The following is a 20,145-nucleotide window of genomic DNA, read 5'->3' as shown; positions in this document are numbered from 1 at the left end:
CTGTATGCTGTGCTGTCTTGTGCGGTTAGCATACACTCAGTTTCCACAACACGGTGACAGAAATGTGCGGCTGGCACAGGCTATTAATCTCTGGAATAAAATTGAAAGAATTCTGTTATCCCAGTAGTATCACAGTAGAGCAATATCAGGTGAAAAGCCTAAGAGTCAGTCATGACCTGGGGTGGGGTGAAGCCAGGGGACCATGGTGCAGGCCAGTGGCACTATTTTTAGCACCGCCTGCCTCCATTCCAGGCCTGGCAGCAAAGGGCCTGCAAATGAATATATGTAGGTTAAGTATGTGGCAAATGATGTAAAACGTGGAGAAATATGAGGTTATTCGCTTTACTAAGAAGAATAAATGATGAGAAACCATTTAATGCTGGTGATTGGACAGATTTTGGTGTCCCTGTAAAGGAAACACAAAGTTAAAATACATGCCCAGCAGGTAATCAGAAAGGCAAATGGCAACTTGGCTTTTATTACAAGAGGTTTGGAGTGCAAGAGCAAGGAAGTCTTGCTACAATTATACAGGGCTTTGGTGAGACCACACCTGCGTACCCAAAGAAGGACATACTTGCTCTAGAGGGGGTGTAAGAAAGATTGATTCCTGGGGTGAAAAAGCTGTCCTGTGAGGAGCGATTGAGAATAATGGGTTTATATTCTCTGGAGTTTAGAAGAAATAGAGGCAATCTTATTGTAACACAAGTTTCTGTCACTGAGGGGACTTGACAACAGGCCGGAGGGGCTATATGGCCTGCTCCTATTCCTGTTTTTAATGCTGTTATGTTTATTTTCCAAGTTGATTATAAGTGGCGTTTTCCACCTTTTCCTGCTATTTTGCCGGACTTTTCACTGCCACTTTAGCTTGCTCTTATAAGCAGTGCAGACCTTGTGCTTATGGTCTCCCTCTGCATTCTACCTTTCCCACCCCCTTGGCAAATGAGAATATATAGACCAGGTCAGCCAATAAAACTTGCCGGATGCAACCCAACAGTCAGCCATTGCCAAAGCCCAAATTCAGGGCTATCAGATTGCAAGTTTCCCAAGTGATTGGATCAATGTAACAACTGGTAATGTTCATGGGTTCAAAATTCTAAATTGAATTCTTTTTAAAAAAAAACCAAAATGTCGACAGAAGGTGGATAAATATAATTAATACGTATGTGCATGTGTCAGAAATCAACAATCCCAGTAGCTCCAATGTGGCAAGTGAAATCTGCACCCATTGCGGATTTTCACCAGTCCCACTCGCTCAAAGTTGTCACTAAAACAGTCAATAATCACCCAGCATGCTAACAACATGACAGTGTGATTTTGGAATTGTTTTTCACTATACACTGTCATGTTGTTAGCATGCTGTATGTGTTTCATTAATACGTGAGCTTACCTAATGCATTCATGTCTAATCAGCTCTGAGCGTACCAAACTGACACATCATGACTGTTTTTATACAGGTAGATGTAATAGCCGTTCTGCACCAGGAATATCCCACAATTTGCCATGAAATGGCTGAGCAGTTAAGCTATTTAAGGGACATTGGCTCATGAGGAAATGTTGACCAGGAAACCAGGAGAGTTGCTTGTTCTTTAAGTAGTGTCATGAGATCTTTAGCATCAACCTGACCCAACAGGCAGTGCGAGATTAGTAGCCTTGCATGAAGCACTTCCTCAAGCTGCTTTTCATGTGAGCCTAAATCATGTGCCAAAAACTCATGTTGACAAAATTTAAGAACTTTATGACCCAAACGTGTCTAAACCCTGGTTTAAACAATTAGTGAATGTTTGTCTCTTTCTACGTTGACACCCCCTTCCCCCCCTCCACAACACCCACTATGGACACATTCATAAACATCTTTCTTTCCAATCTAGCATCACTGCTACTTCCTCCAACTATTCCATACCACCCCCGCCCCGCCCCCCTCTCCCTTCCCACAAGGTTTTTCCATGACAGTTATCAGTGACACTCTCACTGTTTCCAACACAGGATATGCTTCCACAGTCCAGTCTAGCTGCTGTTTCTCCATGAACTAAATTTGCCCCACGGTCTTGCAATAGTCAGTCATGTGGCATAGATAAGAGCTGGCAAAAAGCACCCAGTGCCAGGTACGTTCTGACACTAGCCGTGACTGTTTCGGAGCAGCAGTTTTCTTTTGAGTGTTATCAGATTACCTGTACGTTTGCCAGTTGATTGTGCTACAAGTTAGTTCTGTAGATTTATAAGGAGTAGTCTCATGTTTTATCAACAGGCTGAGAGGCTGAATTATTATGGCATGGCTTGATATTTAGAACTCTGAGAACTGGGATTGGAACAGTTCTCTCTTATCCTCCTGGGCGTATTAAGTTCCTCAAGGCCCTCGGCGATTGTAGATTTGTTACCACAGTACCTTGAGAAATTGTGCTGGTATCTTGTTTATGCGCTGGGGCTTATGGGAAATTGGGTCTGTCATTTAAAAGCTGGTCACATTTTCAGATAGTGAAAGCTTGGATTAGTGGTGCTTCCATGATTTGACGGGCTTATCTGATCTCTCAGTGGAGCGGATTAGTGCCTTCTGAAAATCTTTTGTCCCAGCTACAAGAGATGGCCTAAGCGCTCTCATTAATATGATATAATTTGAAAGCTTAGCATAGAAAGAGAGAATGTTGCACAAAGAATGTAGCATCTGGTGTGCGAGGCGTAATCTTTATATTTCTTAGCAGTTGTTATGGGTTTCTTTACAATTTTTACATTGTTAATGCTTTAATGGGACCCACATGTGCTTTTCATTTTCAAAGACCCCTGATAATGATGAAAATGATAGGGTAATCCGTCTGCTCTTAGGAAACATACAGGGATCAGCAGCCTTTCTCATAGCTTTTCAGTGCCCAGAAGTTCTGCCACAATAAACATCAGTGGGTCAGTAAACTTGAGCAGCTTAGGATTGGGATCAGTATTGAGCTGTGCTGGCTGCCTCGCCATTACAGCACGATACAGATCAGGCAGCCGTCATCCAACGTCCTGCTAATGCTTTGCAGTGTTTCTGCAACCCAATCCATCCTCGCTTAACAGAGAGGAGTAAGTACTCCCTCTTGCAATGTAAGCAAGCCAATGTTCTGTATTTAAGATTGAATTAGTAGCATAACAAAATAAATAATTATGCATTAATGCAAAATGAAGTTGTGTGTTTTGTTTTTCTTAATATTTTAGGTAAGGAGTTGGTAATTCTGGCATTGCTTCCGATCGACCATGTACAGTCTTTTTTCCTTCACGCTTGCAGGAACCTTTCCCCGTAAAATGTTCGTACTGGGGATCTTGTTGCTTGGGGAGTATGAGTGCACTTCAACTCCATGTCCTGAGGCAGCGGGAAGGAGATGATGTTACATTCACCATGGGTTAGATTTTCCTTCTGGGGTCCAGAACCCAAATTTGGTCGGACTTCCAGGTCCTGACACCACATTGCATCGGAAGTAAATCCCTGACACAAGTTTTCAGTGCTAGGCCAATTAATGGCCAAAAAGCACACTTGCCATCCAATTAAGGAAGGCAAACAGGCCCCCGAGGCTGCGGGGCCAATAGGAGGCACTCCAGTAATGGCACATCAGAAACCGCACAGTTGGAGGTAAGAGCTGCCAATGTATGTAGGAGAGAGAGATGGCACTTCCTTCTTGAGGCACCCCCTGGATGCCTTTCAGTCATGTAAAAACAGGAGGAAGTCACAGCTGCCAGGCTGTCCACGTAGAGGGGGCCAGAGCTGAGGCCATCGCTGTATGTTGGTTGCAGGGGGGAACGCTGGATCCCCAGGTTTTCCACTGGGTGGCCGGCTCCTCTTCACTGGCTGTGTAGACCCCTTTTAATTACCTTTAGTGGCTACTTGTCACTTCTAGGTGGACATTTGTCCCACCCCAACCCAGCCTTTTCAAAAATGGCTTGGTGGCAGAACCAAGCCAGCAAACCCTGGCCAGCGGTGAGATATTCCGGGCCTGCTCTCCATTGTGCTTTGAAAATCCTGTCCCATGTCTCCAGGCCTCAATATGGGGCCTTTCCCCCATTACAGAGGCAGCATTGTGGGGTCTTTCCCTCAGTACTGCACTAGTGTCAGTCTAAACTTTGCATTCTAGTCCCTAAAACCCACAACTTGCTACCTCAAAGGAGTGCTGTCACTGAGCCACAGCTGACGCATAAGGTGTTTTCATGTGAACATGTATGTCTGTACGAAATTGCAGTTTGTGCTAACAGTTTCATTGTTGCATACTTCCCTTAATTAGTTCTTTCAAATTCCTCCCTCCTCTTATGACCAGTACTTTACCCTTGTGTTGTGAGACTCACGAGTGTTCTCCCCAAACCTGGAGCTCAAACCTAGAGAGACAGAACACATATTTACAATTGTGTTGTTGAGTATAGTTCACATGAACACTATATGAAAAACTCTTGCACGCCATTACACTTGGCCGAAGTTAATTTGAGTCTTTCTCTAGTTTTACTGTTTTTTAAAAAATCAGAACTTTTAAAGATGCTAATGATACAACACCTTTCCATATGTAACACAAAGTCACTAATTGCTGTTGCCCAAGTCTCTGATTTATTCTTCAACTGGGAGACCAAGTTAGCTGCAAACTTCCCATTCTGTGCCTGACCCACCTGTTATTGTATTTTTGTCAGAACTGGTACTGCTCGTTTCTCCTTCCCCTCTCCCTGGTCTCTGCAGCAGAAAACTCTGTCAATGTAAGATGGTTAATATATCAAGCCAATTCAGAAACATGCAATCACCTTAGAGAAGGAAAATCTGTTGTCAGCAATGGTTGAAGTGGGGTGGGGAGGTGTGAGGAGGGCAGGGGGTGGGGGGGGCGGTGGGGAAGTATAATCATCTCACATAATCACATCTCCTGACAGTTGATCACAGCATGGTATCAGTCATCACAGACAAGCCAGTGTTCCATGCAATCTGCGCAGCAGGGAATGTTTAACAATATGGGTTAGAAATGACCATTAATTTATGTCAAAAAATATGTGCCAAAGTAACTATTAGCTGTTTTCCTTCTTCAATTTCCAGTTCAGAGAGCTTCTTTATTTGGTGTTGATGATTCAGATCACAGACCTGACAGCTTATTGCTTGACAGCAGCAATCAGGCAGACAGACACCCATCACCTCAGGCTATACCCAGAAGGTGAGTCATCCTGTCTTGGGAACCTGCGGAATGATATCCCAGTTTGGGTGCTTTTAGCTGTACTTTGACTGTTTTTGTGTTTACTTATCTACTGACCCATAAAAGCAAACCAGCTGTGTATGCACTGTTATGTGGTCTAATAATATTGGCACCTCCTTTCTCCCAGCAACAGTAGCCCACAAACAATCCAAGCTTCAATCACTTTTTATAATACACGCACCCAAAACAAGACCACACGGGTATGTCTTTCAGCTTTTCTTTCTTTTTTTGAACCTCACCCTTCTCTGCTCAGCTGACGAGGGAAAGTCTACTCTCCCTACTTGAATTGCAATCACCTTTTCAAAGGTGAGGATCTTAAAGGGCCAGGCCTTTCCTTTTGAAGGTGAAGTTTCTTCAAGGATCGTATCATTACTTAGGGAGCAGGGCCCTCATGCCAGAACCCAATCACTGTGCTCCAACACACACACACACACACACACGTTACACAGGGGCAATTAATGTGCAAACCCAGCAAGTTCTTAAAAATAACGAGGGAGCTAAGGGTGGGATGCTGTTTGTGTGAGCGACGTAACTCTATCAAGAAGTTCTGGAGATTGCACAACATGCTGCATATCCTTCATCCTCTGAACCTACTGCCAATTTTGGGCATTAATAACAGCTTGTGTTGTTAACATGCTGTTATTTTTCAAGTGCGGCCTGGCCCAACAAATTGTATGTTGCATGCTGTAGCACTCCAAGGCAACCTTTAAGTAGTGCCACTGTGTAATCAATCATATAATGAGAAAAATGAAGTGTAATTTACTCCAAATAACCATCAACGAGATGACTCTTAACCTTAATCTGTCTGCTCCAGGTCAAAACTATAACTGGTTGACAATTTTATTGTTAACACTTTATAAATCTGAAATAAAAGCAGAGAATGCTGGAAATGCAAAACCAGCCTGCAGTCTGAATAGAAACAAAATCGGTTAAAATCCTGGGTAGTGGCATTTAACATGGCTGTCGGAATTGTGCTGACATTCATTATCCAGGCTGACACTTGACTAATGGCCTCCTGGGTGAGGCATCAGGGAAATCAGGAGTTGATGGCTGAAAGACAGTAGGAGGGGGAAAGTTGGGTGAGAGTCAGGAAATAAACTTTTCCTTCTCTTGCTCGTCCACCAGATATGGAACCACCTCGCTTAGAGTGGAGTTCGCGATCACATCAGCCCTGCGTGTCAGTTAGCAGATAATGCCTCCTCCCAAAGAAGGGGTGGAATTGGAACAGATCTGACCGAGTTTTACAAAGTAAGAACCACCACCTAATTTAGCTTGATAGGATTCTTTTCTGACTGGTTGCACTTTTTTTTTCAGAGAGGAATCTCCTACCACACTCTCTGGCAAGGTGAATGAACTGGAAATGTTGCTGAAGGAACTTCAGGATGATTTGAGAAGGGTAAGTGAAAAACTCCACATCTGTGCAATCAGGGCCCAGGCAAGGTGGCAGTGGTGGGTGCCAAGAACCAGGACTTGTAGTGGGGGGAGTGGGTGAGACCCTGCCTCATTGCTCTAAATGGAGTTTCTTGCTGGCCCCCAGCCTGAGCTGCCGGAGGCAGAGCTCCAGACCTGAAAGACTGACTTTAAAAAAAAAATGGAAACTTTAGGCTAAGTTCTGATTTTGTTTATAAAGCTGGTTGGTCTGTGGGTGAGGAGAAGGCTTGGGGGGTGTAGGAGGGGCGGGGGGAGGAGGTTTGGGGGTGTTGGAGGGGCTGGAGAAGAGGTTTGGGAGGGGTGTTGGGTGGCAGTGGGGAGGGGCTGTTGGATGGGGGTAATGTAGGGGCAGGGGGAGTTTGGTGGTTTTGGATAGGGTTGACAGGGGTGACATGAGGGAGGTTAGGGGTTGAGCGGCAGGGGTGTGGTGGGAGGTGTCACTTTTTTTTTGCTGTTGGAGTTTCTAATTTATTAATTAGTTTCTTCCATTTTAGGATGTAAGTTCAATGTACAATGCAATTTGTATGACAGTTTCTGGAGAAAGGTGAAACAATCCAGTTCTGGAGCTAAGGCTATACTCAATTTATGTACCTTGTATCACTCTTCTCTGAATAATTCAGATCAGCAATTCAATTTACTGTACATTTTTCTTAAGCTGCTGGTAGATGTCTGATTGCCAAATCCTGGGGATAGTGTCATTAGTGAAAAAAGGAACAGATGCCATTTATTGTATATTGCGAGTTGGCGCCAGAAATGTCAGAATGGTATGGTTGTATTAGCTATAGAGTTATTTTGTAAATGTAGTGATTTCTTTGTAGCCATTTTCCCAATATCAATTGATTGCTCCGTGATTAATTATCCTTAGTGAATCATCCTTTGTGCTCCAAATTTCACCATTATTACAGCCACCCTGCCTACTCCATGCAGATGTAATGAAAGAAAGACAAAACCTACATTTATCTCACATCGCTTTACAGCCAATTAAATATTTTTCCGTTGTAGTCACTGGTACAATGTAGATAATGCTATCAAATGGCAGAGCAGACTCGAGAGGCCAAACAGCTTACTCCTGCTCCTAATATGTATGTTCGTATGTCATTCTGGATGGATGAGATGAGCTGGGTTAGATGGCCTTTGTCATCCATAATTATCTTGTGAACAGAGGGCAGAATCATGGCTGGAGTTCTGTTTATTTTGTTGCTAATGGAAGTTTACTGTGAGCAGGCTTTGTGGGGTGAAATTGCCAGGACAGGAGTGCATAATAGGCTCATAGTGAGTCAGTAACCTGCTTTATCCTGCACATGATTCTCGAGAGTCTCTTCCATTGACTTATCCTTTGTCTACTTAGCTATTATCCCACTCTACCCTGCTGCTTTTGAGATTTTTGAGGCATTGAAATATTGTGATAAAGCTGAGTTGCATAGTAGATATTGAAAATATATTGTAGCAAGAAGAAGCAATCAGCAGAGCCTTCAGAGTTGCTGATCAAGAAAATACAGATATAATTGTGAACCATTCAGTCTTTGTCTTCTGGCCTCTTAAATGTTATGTCACACAGAGACACCTGAAGACTCCAGCGCTTCTCACTAACAGTGAAAACCTATGTTGTGCATTCATTCCACTTTGTTGCTCAGGAATCATTTGATCTTTCTACCCTGTGAGATTACTGATAAAAGAGAATCCAATTTACACCCCTTCCATGAAATAATTATATTGAATAATATCAAGCAGCCAGGCAGGAGAAAGTCATCTAATTCTTCTAAAGAATGGAAAATATCTTATGTAGTTTGTGTTGCAAGTGTTTTATCTTTCACCTAAATATGAATTGACTGTCACTGTGGCCAGAATCTTCGGCTCGGTGGGCGGGGCCCACTCGCTGACGCGTAAAATGATGCACAGTGACATCGGGCGTGCGTCCCGGTGTCACCACACGTCATTCAGATTTTCGGTTCGGCAGGCGCGCACCCGAGTCGGCTATGTGCCCACCGAACTGTCAAAGGCCCATTAAGGCCATTTAAATATCAATTAAAACAATAAACTGAGCTGCCCGTCCAACCTTAAGGTTGGCAGGCCAGACGAAGAGCCCAGGAGGCCTTCGCATTTATCATGAAACCACACAGGGAGCGTTAAGTGCTTCCGTGTGCGCGTCGTGCTGGGCGGGCCTTAATTGGCCCGCCCACGTAAAATGGCGGTGCGCAGCCAATCGCGGGCGACAATCGGCTGCGCTCCCACCCAACGCCCCTGACGGGGAGAAAATTCTCCCCACGTGTTCATATGGTGCAATGTGCAGAACGCATGAATGAGGGCTGAGGCAGTCACCAAAATCAGTGTTATCATCTGCACAATGTTATAAATAACCAATGGGATATTTTGCTGTCAAATTAACAATATTGCACAATGCTGATAAAGTAAAATTTGTATTCTTTGGTTTGTTTAATAGTCGTGGTGGGATCACTTATAGGACTCGCCCAGACTAACACTGCATTATATTTCTGCTGCTCTTTTAATATAAAAGGTCCCATGCTGCATTATATATCGAGTGATATTTGTAACCAGATGCCAACAATGGGTGTTATCATTTTACTGGTACATTTGTGCAGTTGGTGAATCTTGAAAGGGGGAAAAATACCATGCATGATTAAGGGGGAGAGTTAAGTGGGAGCTGCGGGGAATGAGGGGCCCAGAAAGAGAAGTACCAGGGCCCATGGTTTCTCTCCCTGACCCTGTGTGCGACCAGCAATTGGCATTACAAAATCCTAGCACACTTCTCACACTCCGCTGGGGTTGAGGTGGAGGACAGAGAAAATCTGTCCACATGAGCAGTCTTATTAATTTTGCAATAGGACGTACTGCTTAGCTTGACTGCAGTATCAAGCAAGCCACTTGTATGCTTCACTTTATTTTATGTTAGCCTGAGATATGGGTAATAGAGATAGGAATTAGCCTTAATAAAGTACTGATGTAAAGTGTTGTTTCATTTTGGAAGTAACTTGACAGTATAACTCTCCCATGTTTGAAATGAACATTTTAAGAAAAATATTCCCAGCCCAGAGATGTTGGCACAAATTCTAGGTTTATACTCCAATGCAATATTGAGGGAGGTGACATCTTTCAGTTGAGACACTAAACCAAGGCAGTACCTGTCCCTCGTGTAGATGTAAGAGACTCCATTGCAATAGTTGAAGAACAGGGGTGTTCTCCCTGATTTGTGGCAAATATTTATCCCTCAGCCAAATCGCTAAAAGCGGATTACCTGATCGTTATCTCATTGCCTTTTGCGGGATCTTACTATGTGGCAAATTAGCTGCCGAATTTCCTACATCACGGCCATGACTACACTTCAAAAGTATTTCATTGGTTTTAAAGTGCATTGGGATATTGCGAAAGGCGTTATATAAATTCAAGTCTTTTCTTTCTTCGAGGTGGCCTTTCACCTCAAAGCAAATCCAGATTAATGATATGAAAACCTTCTCGCGCTGACTCTCAGAATGGGCTCACAGTACAGAACCACCGCTAAATCCCAAAGTGGCCATTAATCACACTCAGATAACCCAAACATTGTTACTGTCCAAAATGTAAAAATGTCACATCAGTTCAATGAGTGTCATTTTCTAAGGTAGGGATGGGAATACATTGAGGGAAGGATTTGGCTAATAATTATTTATATAGAAGTTGGAAACTCACATATAAATAACTCTATTTACAATTTTGTATAATTTGGGAAAAGCAGGAAACGTCAACCATTGTTGGGGTAGTGTAGAAAGGAGCTTTATTCTTTTAACCGTGTTGTAGCTAACCTGGGACTGCTTGATATTGATTTTGGGTATTGGTGTGGAAAATTATTCCATTTCTTGCTAACAAAGCACAAAGTTCACAAAGAACGAGGTTCACTGTGGTGCAAAAAAAAAACTACCACAAGACAAGTATCTTTCCTTCTTTGATTCCAGCCTGTATCCTAAGTAAAACACAGCATTGATCTTAAATTCACTGTGCCTGACCAGCTGAAAATGGCTAGGCTCAGACTGTTTCACAGTCGACTGCAAGTGTTGTATTTTTCGTGGACTTCATTCTATTGCGTGTGCGCTCTGCCTGAAGGCAGGTCCTTGGCTCGTTGTCTGCTGATGCTTCATCCTGAGCCGTTTTCTTGGTAGGTTATGTTGCTGGAGGTTTGCTAATGCCTTCCACTCTCGGGAGCAGGGCAAGGAGGCAGGTCCCAAGTCTACCTCTGCCAGAATAGGAATCGAACCCGCACTGTTGGCGTTGTCCTGAACCCCACTCCAGCCAACTGAGCTAACCAGTCTCCTTTTGTGCGCTATGTTCTGGTTAATGCAATCCCTACCATGTGCACATAGGAGCAAGAGGTTAGCGCTAATCCCCTTCTCTAATCTTTTCAATATTACTTTGTATTATTTTGATTAGTATGCTTTTGAAAGAAAAGATGTGTCTGCCTGAGATCATTTGTAAGCAGCTGTGCAGTTATCTGCCTGTTCATATTGAGGTTGTCAACATTTCCAACCACAACACAGATTTGGTGTGCCTAATGAATAGTCAACAGCAAATGTCCGCATATAGAATTCAAGGTTTGCCTTCAATTAGCCTCTCGGCCCCTATCTAATCCAAACCACATACCTGTACTTAATAAAACAAAAACAGAATTACCTGGAAAAACTCAGCAAGTCTGGCAGCATCGGCGGAGAAGAAATCAGTTAACGTTTCGAGCCCTCATGGCCCTTCGGCAGAACTGCAGCATAGTTTCAGCAAGGGAGAAATATAAATTGGTTTAAGGTGGGTGGGTGGGGGGGCGGGGGTGGAGAGACACATTGAGGGTGTGGTGTGAGCAGATAATCAAAGGATGTCACAGACAAAAGGGTCAAAGAGGTGTTGAAGGTGGTGGTCTTTGTCTGAGAGAAGTGCTAATTAAGAATGGAAAACAGGATATTCAAAGTACAGCTCTAGTGGGGGTGGGGTGGAAAGACTAAAGGTTTTAGTTTTAGATTTAAAAATAATGGAAATAGGTGGGGAAAGAAGAATCTATATAAATTATTGAAAAAAAAGTGGTGGGGGGGGAAAAAGAAACGGGGTGGGGATGGGGGGAGGGGGAGTTTAAGATCTAAAGATCCCCACTAGAGCTGTACTTTGAATATCCTGTTTTCCATTCTTAATTAGCACTTTTCTCAGACAAAGACCACCACCTTCAACACCTCTTTGACCCTTTTGTCTGTGACATCCTTTGATTATCTGCTCACACCACACCCTCAATGTGTCTCTTCCCCCCCACCCACCTTAAACCAATTTATATTTCTCCCTTGCTGAACCTATGCTGCAGTTCTGCCGAAGGGCCATGAGGGCTCGAAACGTTAACTGATTTCTTCTCCGCCGATGCTGCCAGACTTGCTGAGTTTTTCCAGGTAATTCTGTTTTTGTTTTGTTTTGGATTTCCAGCATCCGCAGTAGCTTTTAGCTTTTTGTTTTTACCTGTACTTAATAACTGAAAGCTAACTCGGCTTATTTTTTTGTACACCTTTGAATGGACCCAGATGGTAGTCCTCGTATCCAACTCTCTGGTTAAACAGCGCTAACCATGGTTTCTGACCCCCAAATATGCATGTGCAGAGGTTGGACAGGAACAGCAATGACAAAGATTAAGATCAGACATTAAGAATCCCACTTAGTGAAGCAGCCAGAGGATATCCCAGCATAAGGCAATGCTTCAGAGGGAATAGAGGAGTGATTTCACTACTGGAATCTGGACAACTCACTTTGTGACCATAAATGACTCTATTGTCTATTGTCAGCTGGACTCCTCAGTGAAATTATTGCAGAGTAGTGACTTCCAGGTATCAACTTTCCATATGAGATGTGATTGCTCCCAATTTTTATTAAATCAGCTGTATCCTAGAACTAGATCGCATATCTTCTAATTGTTCCCTGGTGCCTAATAGAAGAAGGACCTAAATTTATATTGCGCCTTTCATGACTTAAGGACATTCCAGAGCACTTTACAATGGAGTACTTTTGATGTGTAGTCAATGTTGTAAAGTAGAAAAAATGGCAGCCAACTTGTGCACAGCAAGGTCCCACAAACAACAATGTGATAATGACCAGATTATTTGTTTCCAGTGATGTTGGTTGAAGAATAAATATTGGCCAGGATATTGGAGATTATTCCACTCTGCAATTATTCAGGATATTGCCGTGGGATTTATTTTACATTCACCTGTGTGGGCTGGCAGGCATTCTGTACCAAACATCATAAGCCTTCACTCAGACTACTGCACTGATAGCTATCATTTTTTAAAATATGTTTTGGAGTTGTTCTCCTACATTCTACTCTGTAAACTTGAGGCCATCTAAAACCTTTGCTACCTGTGTCTTAACTTGAATCAAGTCCCATTCCCCAATAGCACCTGTGCTCACTGGCTTACACTGGTTCCCGGTCAAGCAATGCCATGATTTTAAAATTCTCACCCTTGTTTTCCAATGCTTCCATAGCCTCGTCCCTCCCTATCCCTGTAATCTCCTCCAGCCCCACAACCCTCTGAGATATCTGTGGTTCCCTAATTCTGGCCTCCTGTCATTTCCCCAATTTTTATCACTCCACCATTGGTAGCCATGCCATCAGTTGCCTGGGCCTCAAGCTCTGGAATTCCCTCCCTACACCCCTCCGCCATTCTACTTTGCCTACCTCCATTAAGCCGTTTTTTAAAACCTACCTCTTTGACCAAGCTTTTAGTCATCGAACTGAATATCTCCTTGTGCTTTGATGTAATAGTTGGTTTTGTAATACTCCTATGAAGCACCTTGGGATGCTTTAATACCTTAAAGGTGCTATATAAGTGTGTTTTTGTGTCACACTTACTGTATTGTAATCACTATGATTGTAAATATGATTGAGAGGTTCAGATTACTACAGTGACATCACTTCCAGGCAGCATTCTGTGTACAATTCTGATCTATGATCAGGTTACTGCAGTTCAGTAACTGTTGTGTAATCATACCATTTAACTCTTTTTCCAATCTGATTACAGCACCATAATTACTGCCCGAGACTGCCCTCTCTATAGCTGATTCCCTCGGTCAGGCACTACTCTGTACTCCAAGCGCGGCCTCGCTTTATCTGTGTGTGTTTCTCCATTAGGCAAAGGAAGATCGAGCTGCTCTGCAGGAAGAGGTGCAGCACCTGCGGGAGGACAACCTGCGTTTGCAAGAGGAATCCCACACCGCGTCTGCACAGCTGAAGAAATTCACCGAGTGGGTTTTCAATACAATCGACATGAAATGACTTTTGTAGGAAAACAAAGAAAACAACAAACTCTTTTTCGGAAAAGAGCCTTGACGTGATCTCCTGTTTGCGAGGAGCTCCACTTTAGAAAATCCCAAGCACTTTCATCACAGGCTGAATGAATGATTGTTCTCAGTGCATACCACATACATCTTTGCTTGCCTTACGTTTTCATCTGGAATTGTTAAAATGTGAAAGTCAGGTTTTGCACAGTATATATATATTTTTTTTTTTGTAAAGCTCATTTTACTACTTTGAACCACTTCCGTGGCATTAGTTTTTCAGATTTTTGTTACCATGACACAAATTTGATGCTTTCCCATTTAATTCATTTAATATTAAAACAACATGTTTTAAAGGGAAAGGTCAGTCAGCTACATGCCGGAAACTTTCAAACGTCTTAAAAGCAAAAGAGGGTTTTGAGTTCCAGAAGTGGGCCTCTCTTGAATCATTCACCATGGTTGGGAATCCTTCGGGTTTTTGCTTGGCATTTGAAACAATAAATTCATAATTTTTTTTTAAAAAAAAGAAGTTTAAATAACATGCGGTGTGAGTGTCTTTTATCTGAAATTGATTTAACAAAGAAAACAGATCACCATTCAGGTACCGTCTGAGGAATGCTTCACACAAACACTTTTCAAAATGCATGTGAAGTGCCCTTTGCACATCCCTTCTTGTACAGGTTCAGATTACAGCACAAATGGTGACCAAAAAAATAAATGAGCAAAATTGAGGACCTTCTGGCATCCTAACTAGAGACTCTTTTAAAAAAAAAGTAAATCATTATATTGTTACTAAGAAACTCATTTCATTTCATACTTAACCAATTTTCAGTTTATGAATTGTGGAGAAACTCATTGTTTATTTAAAAGGTGGTTCATTCAGAAGGAAGTGGTGGATTTTGAACAGTGATGGTATCATGAGCTGCTTTGGATGAAGTGTTGGTCCAGTAGGGACATTTGTTGGGAATTCACCCATGAGGGTGAATGCAATTTGCCCACTAATAGTGGCAGTTGCATTAAGTGCAGGGGTTCGTCTGCATTTTTTGTATTTCCAAACCCCACCACCCCCACCCACCACCCCCCCACCCCAGCCAATACACACCCCCACCCTCCCGGCCACCTTCAAAATGAACATTTTGTGATTCCAAGGTAATAGAAAATAACTGATACTTTTGTAAATAAATTGGAACTGAACTTTTCGGAATATTTTGTAAGGTTCTGGTAAGTTTTGAAGTTCTGGACTTTTTTTTTTAAGTTTAATATGGCCTTGTATGAAGGAAATGTATTATACCTTGTAGTGTATTGTTAATACAAATGGGAATTATGGCAGGCATTAACGAGGTTTCAAAAGGTATTTGCTTGTTCAGTTCCCCCCCCCCCACCCCATGGTAAAAAGTTGGAACTAAAGCCCGCCTATTTATTGTACTTAAGATTTCTGATTTATTGTGTCCTGTATTTAATCAGAAAAGGTACATCTAAACATCTCACAATAAAATTTGTCTCAATGTTTGCAGGTTGGTCTTTTTGTAATGTTTTGTTGCAAGGTGCCTGTTGCTTCCTTTTCTTGAACTCTGTTGATAGACCAGAACCTACGCCCTTTTTCTCCTCCGTATTCTTCTATTTACATTGACTTCTAGAGAATACGGACTGTACAAAAGAAAACGATCCTTTCTCGGTCTTCGGTTTGTGGCCTTTCTCTCCCAAATTAGTAAAAGATGAAAAAGCTTATGAAAACCCAGTAAAAATAAGTGTTCATTTAAAATGTCCTTCCTCATTTCTCCTGAGCTCTAAATGCATACTCTTCCTTCTCTTTGTATTCTAACAGTGTTGAAATTGAGACTTGTCACACCATCTCCTACTTCAGTGCCTTCTTTCCTAGGGTTTTGACGCTGGAGTGGCTTAACCTCCCTCAGTTTGACCCCAAGAATGAGGCAGTTCAGTGGAGTATGTTTCCCCTTTAATAAGTAATAACCTTACTAAACCCAAGTTTGGTTTGTCCTAACAATCATTTGATTGATGTTAACTTATATTTTTGAATATTCATCATGCCCTACACCTTGGCCCACCATCTGGGCTTCTCAGTAGAGTTGTGACTAGTCTGAATCCTAGCTGCAGCTGACTCACTCTGGATAGTTCTCATTGCTTAACCTTCTGCCTATTTCATCCTATTGCTAAATTGATAGTGCAGCCTCCCTGCCCAAAAGCAGCATCACTTTGTCCTCTCTTACCATGCAGAGAAGTTACTTACTTACCAAATATTTTTTTGTGTTTGCAACTGAAGTTGAAAACCTGGAGCTATGAGCCCCATCACCAAATGGTAGGGCACAGATTTGCTCTCAATTGCCACGCGTTGCAGCTTCATGGAGTGTGAGTAGGGCGGGGGGAATGGTGCAATTCAATTTGGGGCTCAGGGTCACAGTGTGCGCTTACCCTGCTCTGAGGGGCATTCGTGACTCCTTGCAAGGCATTGCCCGTCTTTTACCAGGACCTGATCAAAGTCTGGAACATGGTCACTTCGCGACGCAGCTCTCCGCTGTCAAGAGTAACGGCTGTTGTCAGAGAGCTGCTGCTCAGGAATGCACACCGCTGCCATTTTCGGTGGCTGGCGGAGTGGATGGCTGTAGCTGTCGGGGTGACCAGGAGCGGGGTCGTGCTGGGTGGCGGAGGAGCGGTGGATGTCCAGCTCGCAGTTAATGCCATTCAAGACTTTGGGATGGTCGTGCTTGGCCCCAATGCCATACCGGGACTCGAGGTGGTGCAGGTGCACGGTGGCCTTCCATCTGAACGTACCCCATGTTCGGACGGAATTCCACATTGGCCCCAAGCCCCGAACCCTCCCTCGGGAGCCGGTGCCCCACAACCAGAGTCGCCTCGCAGAAATGCCATCCGTGCCCTTTAGCACGGTACAGGGGGGCTTCCTGTATGGGCTGCTGCTGCACACCCTTCATTTTCTTGCCCTCACCCACTGCCCAGACACGCCCTGGCGAGCCTTGTTGCCATCCGGCAGCAGAGGGGGAGCCCTCTATGGGGGTGTGCTCCTACTATCCATTGGGGATCTGGGGTGGAGGGTGTTGCATGCAGCAGTCCCATACAACCATAGGATGTGTCAGTTCATGACTCCCAAGATGCCTGCATATTTTGCAGCCTTGTGGAGTCCTTGGACCATGCTTATATAGGTTGTTGTAGGCTGCACCCCTTTTTTGTTTTGCGGAAAACGTTTTTACTGTTGTTTTCTTTGCACTTCAGTCCCACGCTCCTAATCTACGGGCACCCGGTGCGGAGAGGGGCCGGGAGGTAGCAGGACCTCCACATGAACTTGCTCCTGGGCCTCTGGCAAAATTGGCCATTAACAGGTCCTGGCAGCGGGCGATTTGAGGGGGTTGTCCGACCCCACTGTCTGCCCCTCTTCCACGGCTATGTTCACGGCCGGGTGTCCCTGGAAAGCCTTCATGCTCGGTGGGCACCGTGGGGACTGGGGTGTTTTATTGGCCCCCTTGATCACATTTTGATTTAATGTTGGTAAGTTTCCTTTAAATTTTGTCTTTTGTTTTTGCAGTTTCCCTTTAAGGGGCTGCCTTTTAATTTATCCCTTGATTTGTTAATTTAGTTTATTTGGTTTTGACTCGAAAGAATTACCCTGCTCCAGGTCTTATTGAGGCAGGTAGCCTGCTAACTTTGTGCTGCCAGCTTATCAACGGGATTGTAGCATGCAGCCTAGCGTGAAACGTATTGTTGACTGGCTGCACCCTCAGTGTGCGCATCGACCACAACATATAGTTAGCCTTAAAGGGAGCCTTCCCCTCTTAGAGGGGAGGTGCACTCAGGCTACAGCCATGTCGGGATGGCTTTGATGGAAGATAGAGGGATGTAATGGAGCAGCAGAGAGAGGGCTCCCACTTTCTTCGATATCGTGCTGGAGGCTATTGTGTTGGAGGTGGAAAGGAGGAGAGAGGCCAAGTTTCTACAGGAGACCTTCGAAGCACGCCCTGGGAAGAGCGGGCCCCGGACGTCAGTTCCCAGAGTCTGGCCCCAAGGATTTGGCCACAGTGCCAGAAAAAAAATCAATGACCTCACATTGGTGATTAATCTTCAAATGACAGATTCTACCCACTAAACTCTCTCACTGCTCAATGCACCAAAACCCTATCACTCAACAGTAATAGGGTCTCATGCCTAACAGTCAGATGCTCCACCTCCCCCTCACACACCTTTCAATGCTGCCAGCTTCGCACTTCTTGCAGCTTCCACATACCTCCAGCTATTCAGCATTGGCAGGCACATTGTCACACAATCACTGACATTCCTCCCTGCCTCTTGCAGGCTAAAGTCGCACATAACCACAGGGATCAGCAAGAGAACCACTATCAGGCAGACCTCCATCTCCTGAGCCCTTTGGAGGGGATGGTGCTCCATGTCAGGGGGCTGATTCTGGGTGAAGCCGATTCATCTGGTGTTGCTGAGAGCCTTCAGGATAATGGCATGTTACTGCCTTATGCTCCTTCTCAAACCCCACTTTAACCTCACCCTGCTTGCTCTCTGGCTGAGTACAAGCTGCAGATGGCGTGACCATGGACCTCTTGCTTTCCACCCTCTACCCTCACCCCAACCCTCCCCTTCTGATTGCTTACTTTAAGATACCCAAAATTTTCCACCTGGCCAACAAGAGCAGAATTATCACATCACAAGAGTTAGAGCAACACCTGACCTCTGATGAAGAAACACTATCCCTTAACCTGGCAGCCGCAGCCATGAACTCAGATACTCGGCACTGCACATTACCTTCGAGCAGGGCTCAGCAACCTTTTTTACCTGAAGAACCTTACTGTTGGAACCTACAATGAAAATTTAGAACCTCGAAACCAAACACCAAATGGTAGAATGCATAATTTGCATATATAAATAAAATACATGTATTGAATTTATGTATAAATACAAAAGAATAAATTAAGTTAGGCCTGACTCTGAATTATTACATTTGTTTTTACTATAATTTTGTCAATAGTCACCTTAAAACGAGCTTTAACTTAAGATCACAGATTTGTCACAGTGCAAAAGGAAACCATTTGGCCCATCACGTCTGCACCGGCTCTCCGAATGCCTTCTCCCCTTAATCCTGCACATTCTTCCTTTTCAGATAACACTCTTAATTTCCTTTTGAATGCTTCGGTTGAATCCTCCTCCACCACATTTTCAGGCAGTGCATTCCAGACCTTAACCACTCGCTGCATGATTGCATGATAAAGTATTTCCTCATGTCGCTTTTGCGTCTTTTGCCAATTACTTTAAATCTGTGCCTTCTCGTTGTCGATCCTTTTGCGAATGGGAACTGTTTCTCCCTATCTGCTCTCTCCTGACTGCTCACGATTTTGAATATCTTTATCAGATCTCCACTCAGCCCCTGTTCTCCGAGGACAACGATCCCAATTTCTCCAATCTGTCTTCATTAACTGCAGTTCCTCGTTCCCAGAATTATTCGTGTGACTCTTTTCTGCACTCTTTCCAATGACTTCACATCCTTCCTAACTTCAGTGCCCAGAACAGGACGCAAAACTCCAGCAGAGGCCGAGCTAGTGTCTTATATAAGTTCAACCTAACCTCCTTGATCTTGTGCTCTATCCCCTATTAATAAAGCATACAGCAGCCTTGGCTGCATTAACCCTGCTCTCAATCTGTCCTGCCATCTTCAATGACTTATGCACATACACATCCAGGTCCCTTTGCTCCTGCACCCCCTTTAGAGTTGTCCCCTTTATTTTATACCATCTCTCTATGTTCTTCCGACCAAAATGAATCAGTTTGCATTTCTGCACATTGAACTTCATCTGCCATTTGCCTGCCCATTCCACTAATTTGTCTATGTCCCTTTGAAGTTCTACATCATCCTCCTCGCTGTTCACAATGCTTTGACACTCCAAGTATGGGAGAACTCTGCCCAAGCAATCCAGCTGAACTGTTGTTTCAAAATGCAGATGGTTTGCTCAGTGGGATTCCTGGTAGCGACATGGCTCTTGATATATAAGGGTTTGACACATACAGGGTCATTGTGTGACTGAGTACAGTACCACCCACACAGTAAGGGACATGATGCAGAACTAGGGTCAGCGTGATGTTAAGCAGAGAACTGTGAAGACCTAGATATGAAGATAACTCCTTGCCTGTACCCTTTATTAACTATTTGTATCTATATACATATGCACAATAAAGACTTGCTGTTAACCTACTGAAGACTATGAAGACTTCTTTAAGAAAC

At 43.7% G+C, this 20,145-nt stretch overlaps 1 protein-coding gene across 8 annotated transcripts in view; it reads left to right on the top strand.

The window, feature by feature from the left end:
- Window positions 1–15,404, top strand: part of sipa1l1 (signal-induced proliferation-associated 1 like 1) — a 366,264-nt gene extending 350,860 nt beyond the window's left edge. For 7 of the 8 annotated variants that reach the window (XM_078563125.1, XM_078563127.1, XM_078563121.1 and 4 more), the window contains 3 exons: window positions 5,027–5,141; window positions 6,495–6,576; window positions 13,750–15,404. In XM_078563125.1, coding sequence (XP_078419251.1) covers window positions 5,027–5,141; window positions 6,495–6,576; window positions 13,750–13,893 — 341 coding nt within the window. In that variant the 3' untranslated portion in view covers window positions 13,894–15,404. Of the gene's footprint in view, window positions 1–5,026; window positions 5,142–6,305; window positions 6,577–13,749 lie in introns of all 8 variants that reach the window. The other variant, XR_013579509.1, reaches the window with a different exon arrangement.
- The last annotated feature ends 4,741 nt before the right edge of the window (window positions 15,405–20,145 follow it).

The sequence above is a fragment of the Cetorhinus maximus genome, chromosome 18 (assembly GCF_964194155.1).
Source record: "Cetorhinus maximus chromosome 18, sCetMax3.hap1.1, whole genome shotgun sequence".
Lineage (NCBI taxonomy): Eukaryota > Metazoa > Chordata > Chondrichthyes > Lamniformes > Cetorhinidae > Cetorhinus > Cetorhinus maximus.
Note: the sequence above shows the minus strand (reverse complement) of the source record. Positions and strands in the feature narration are given on the sequence as shown.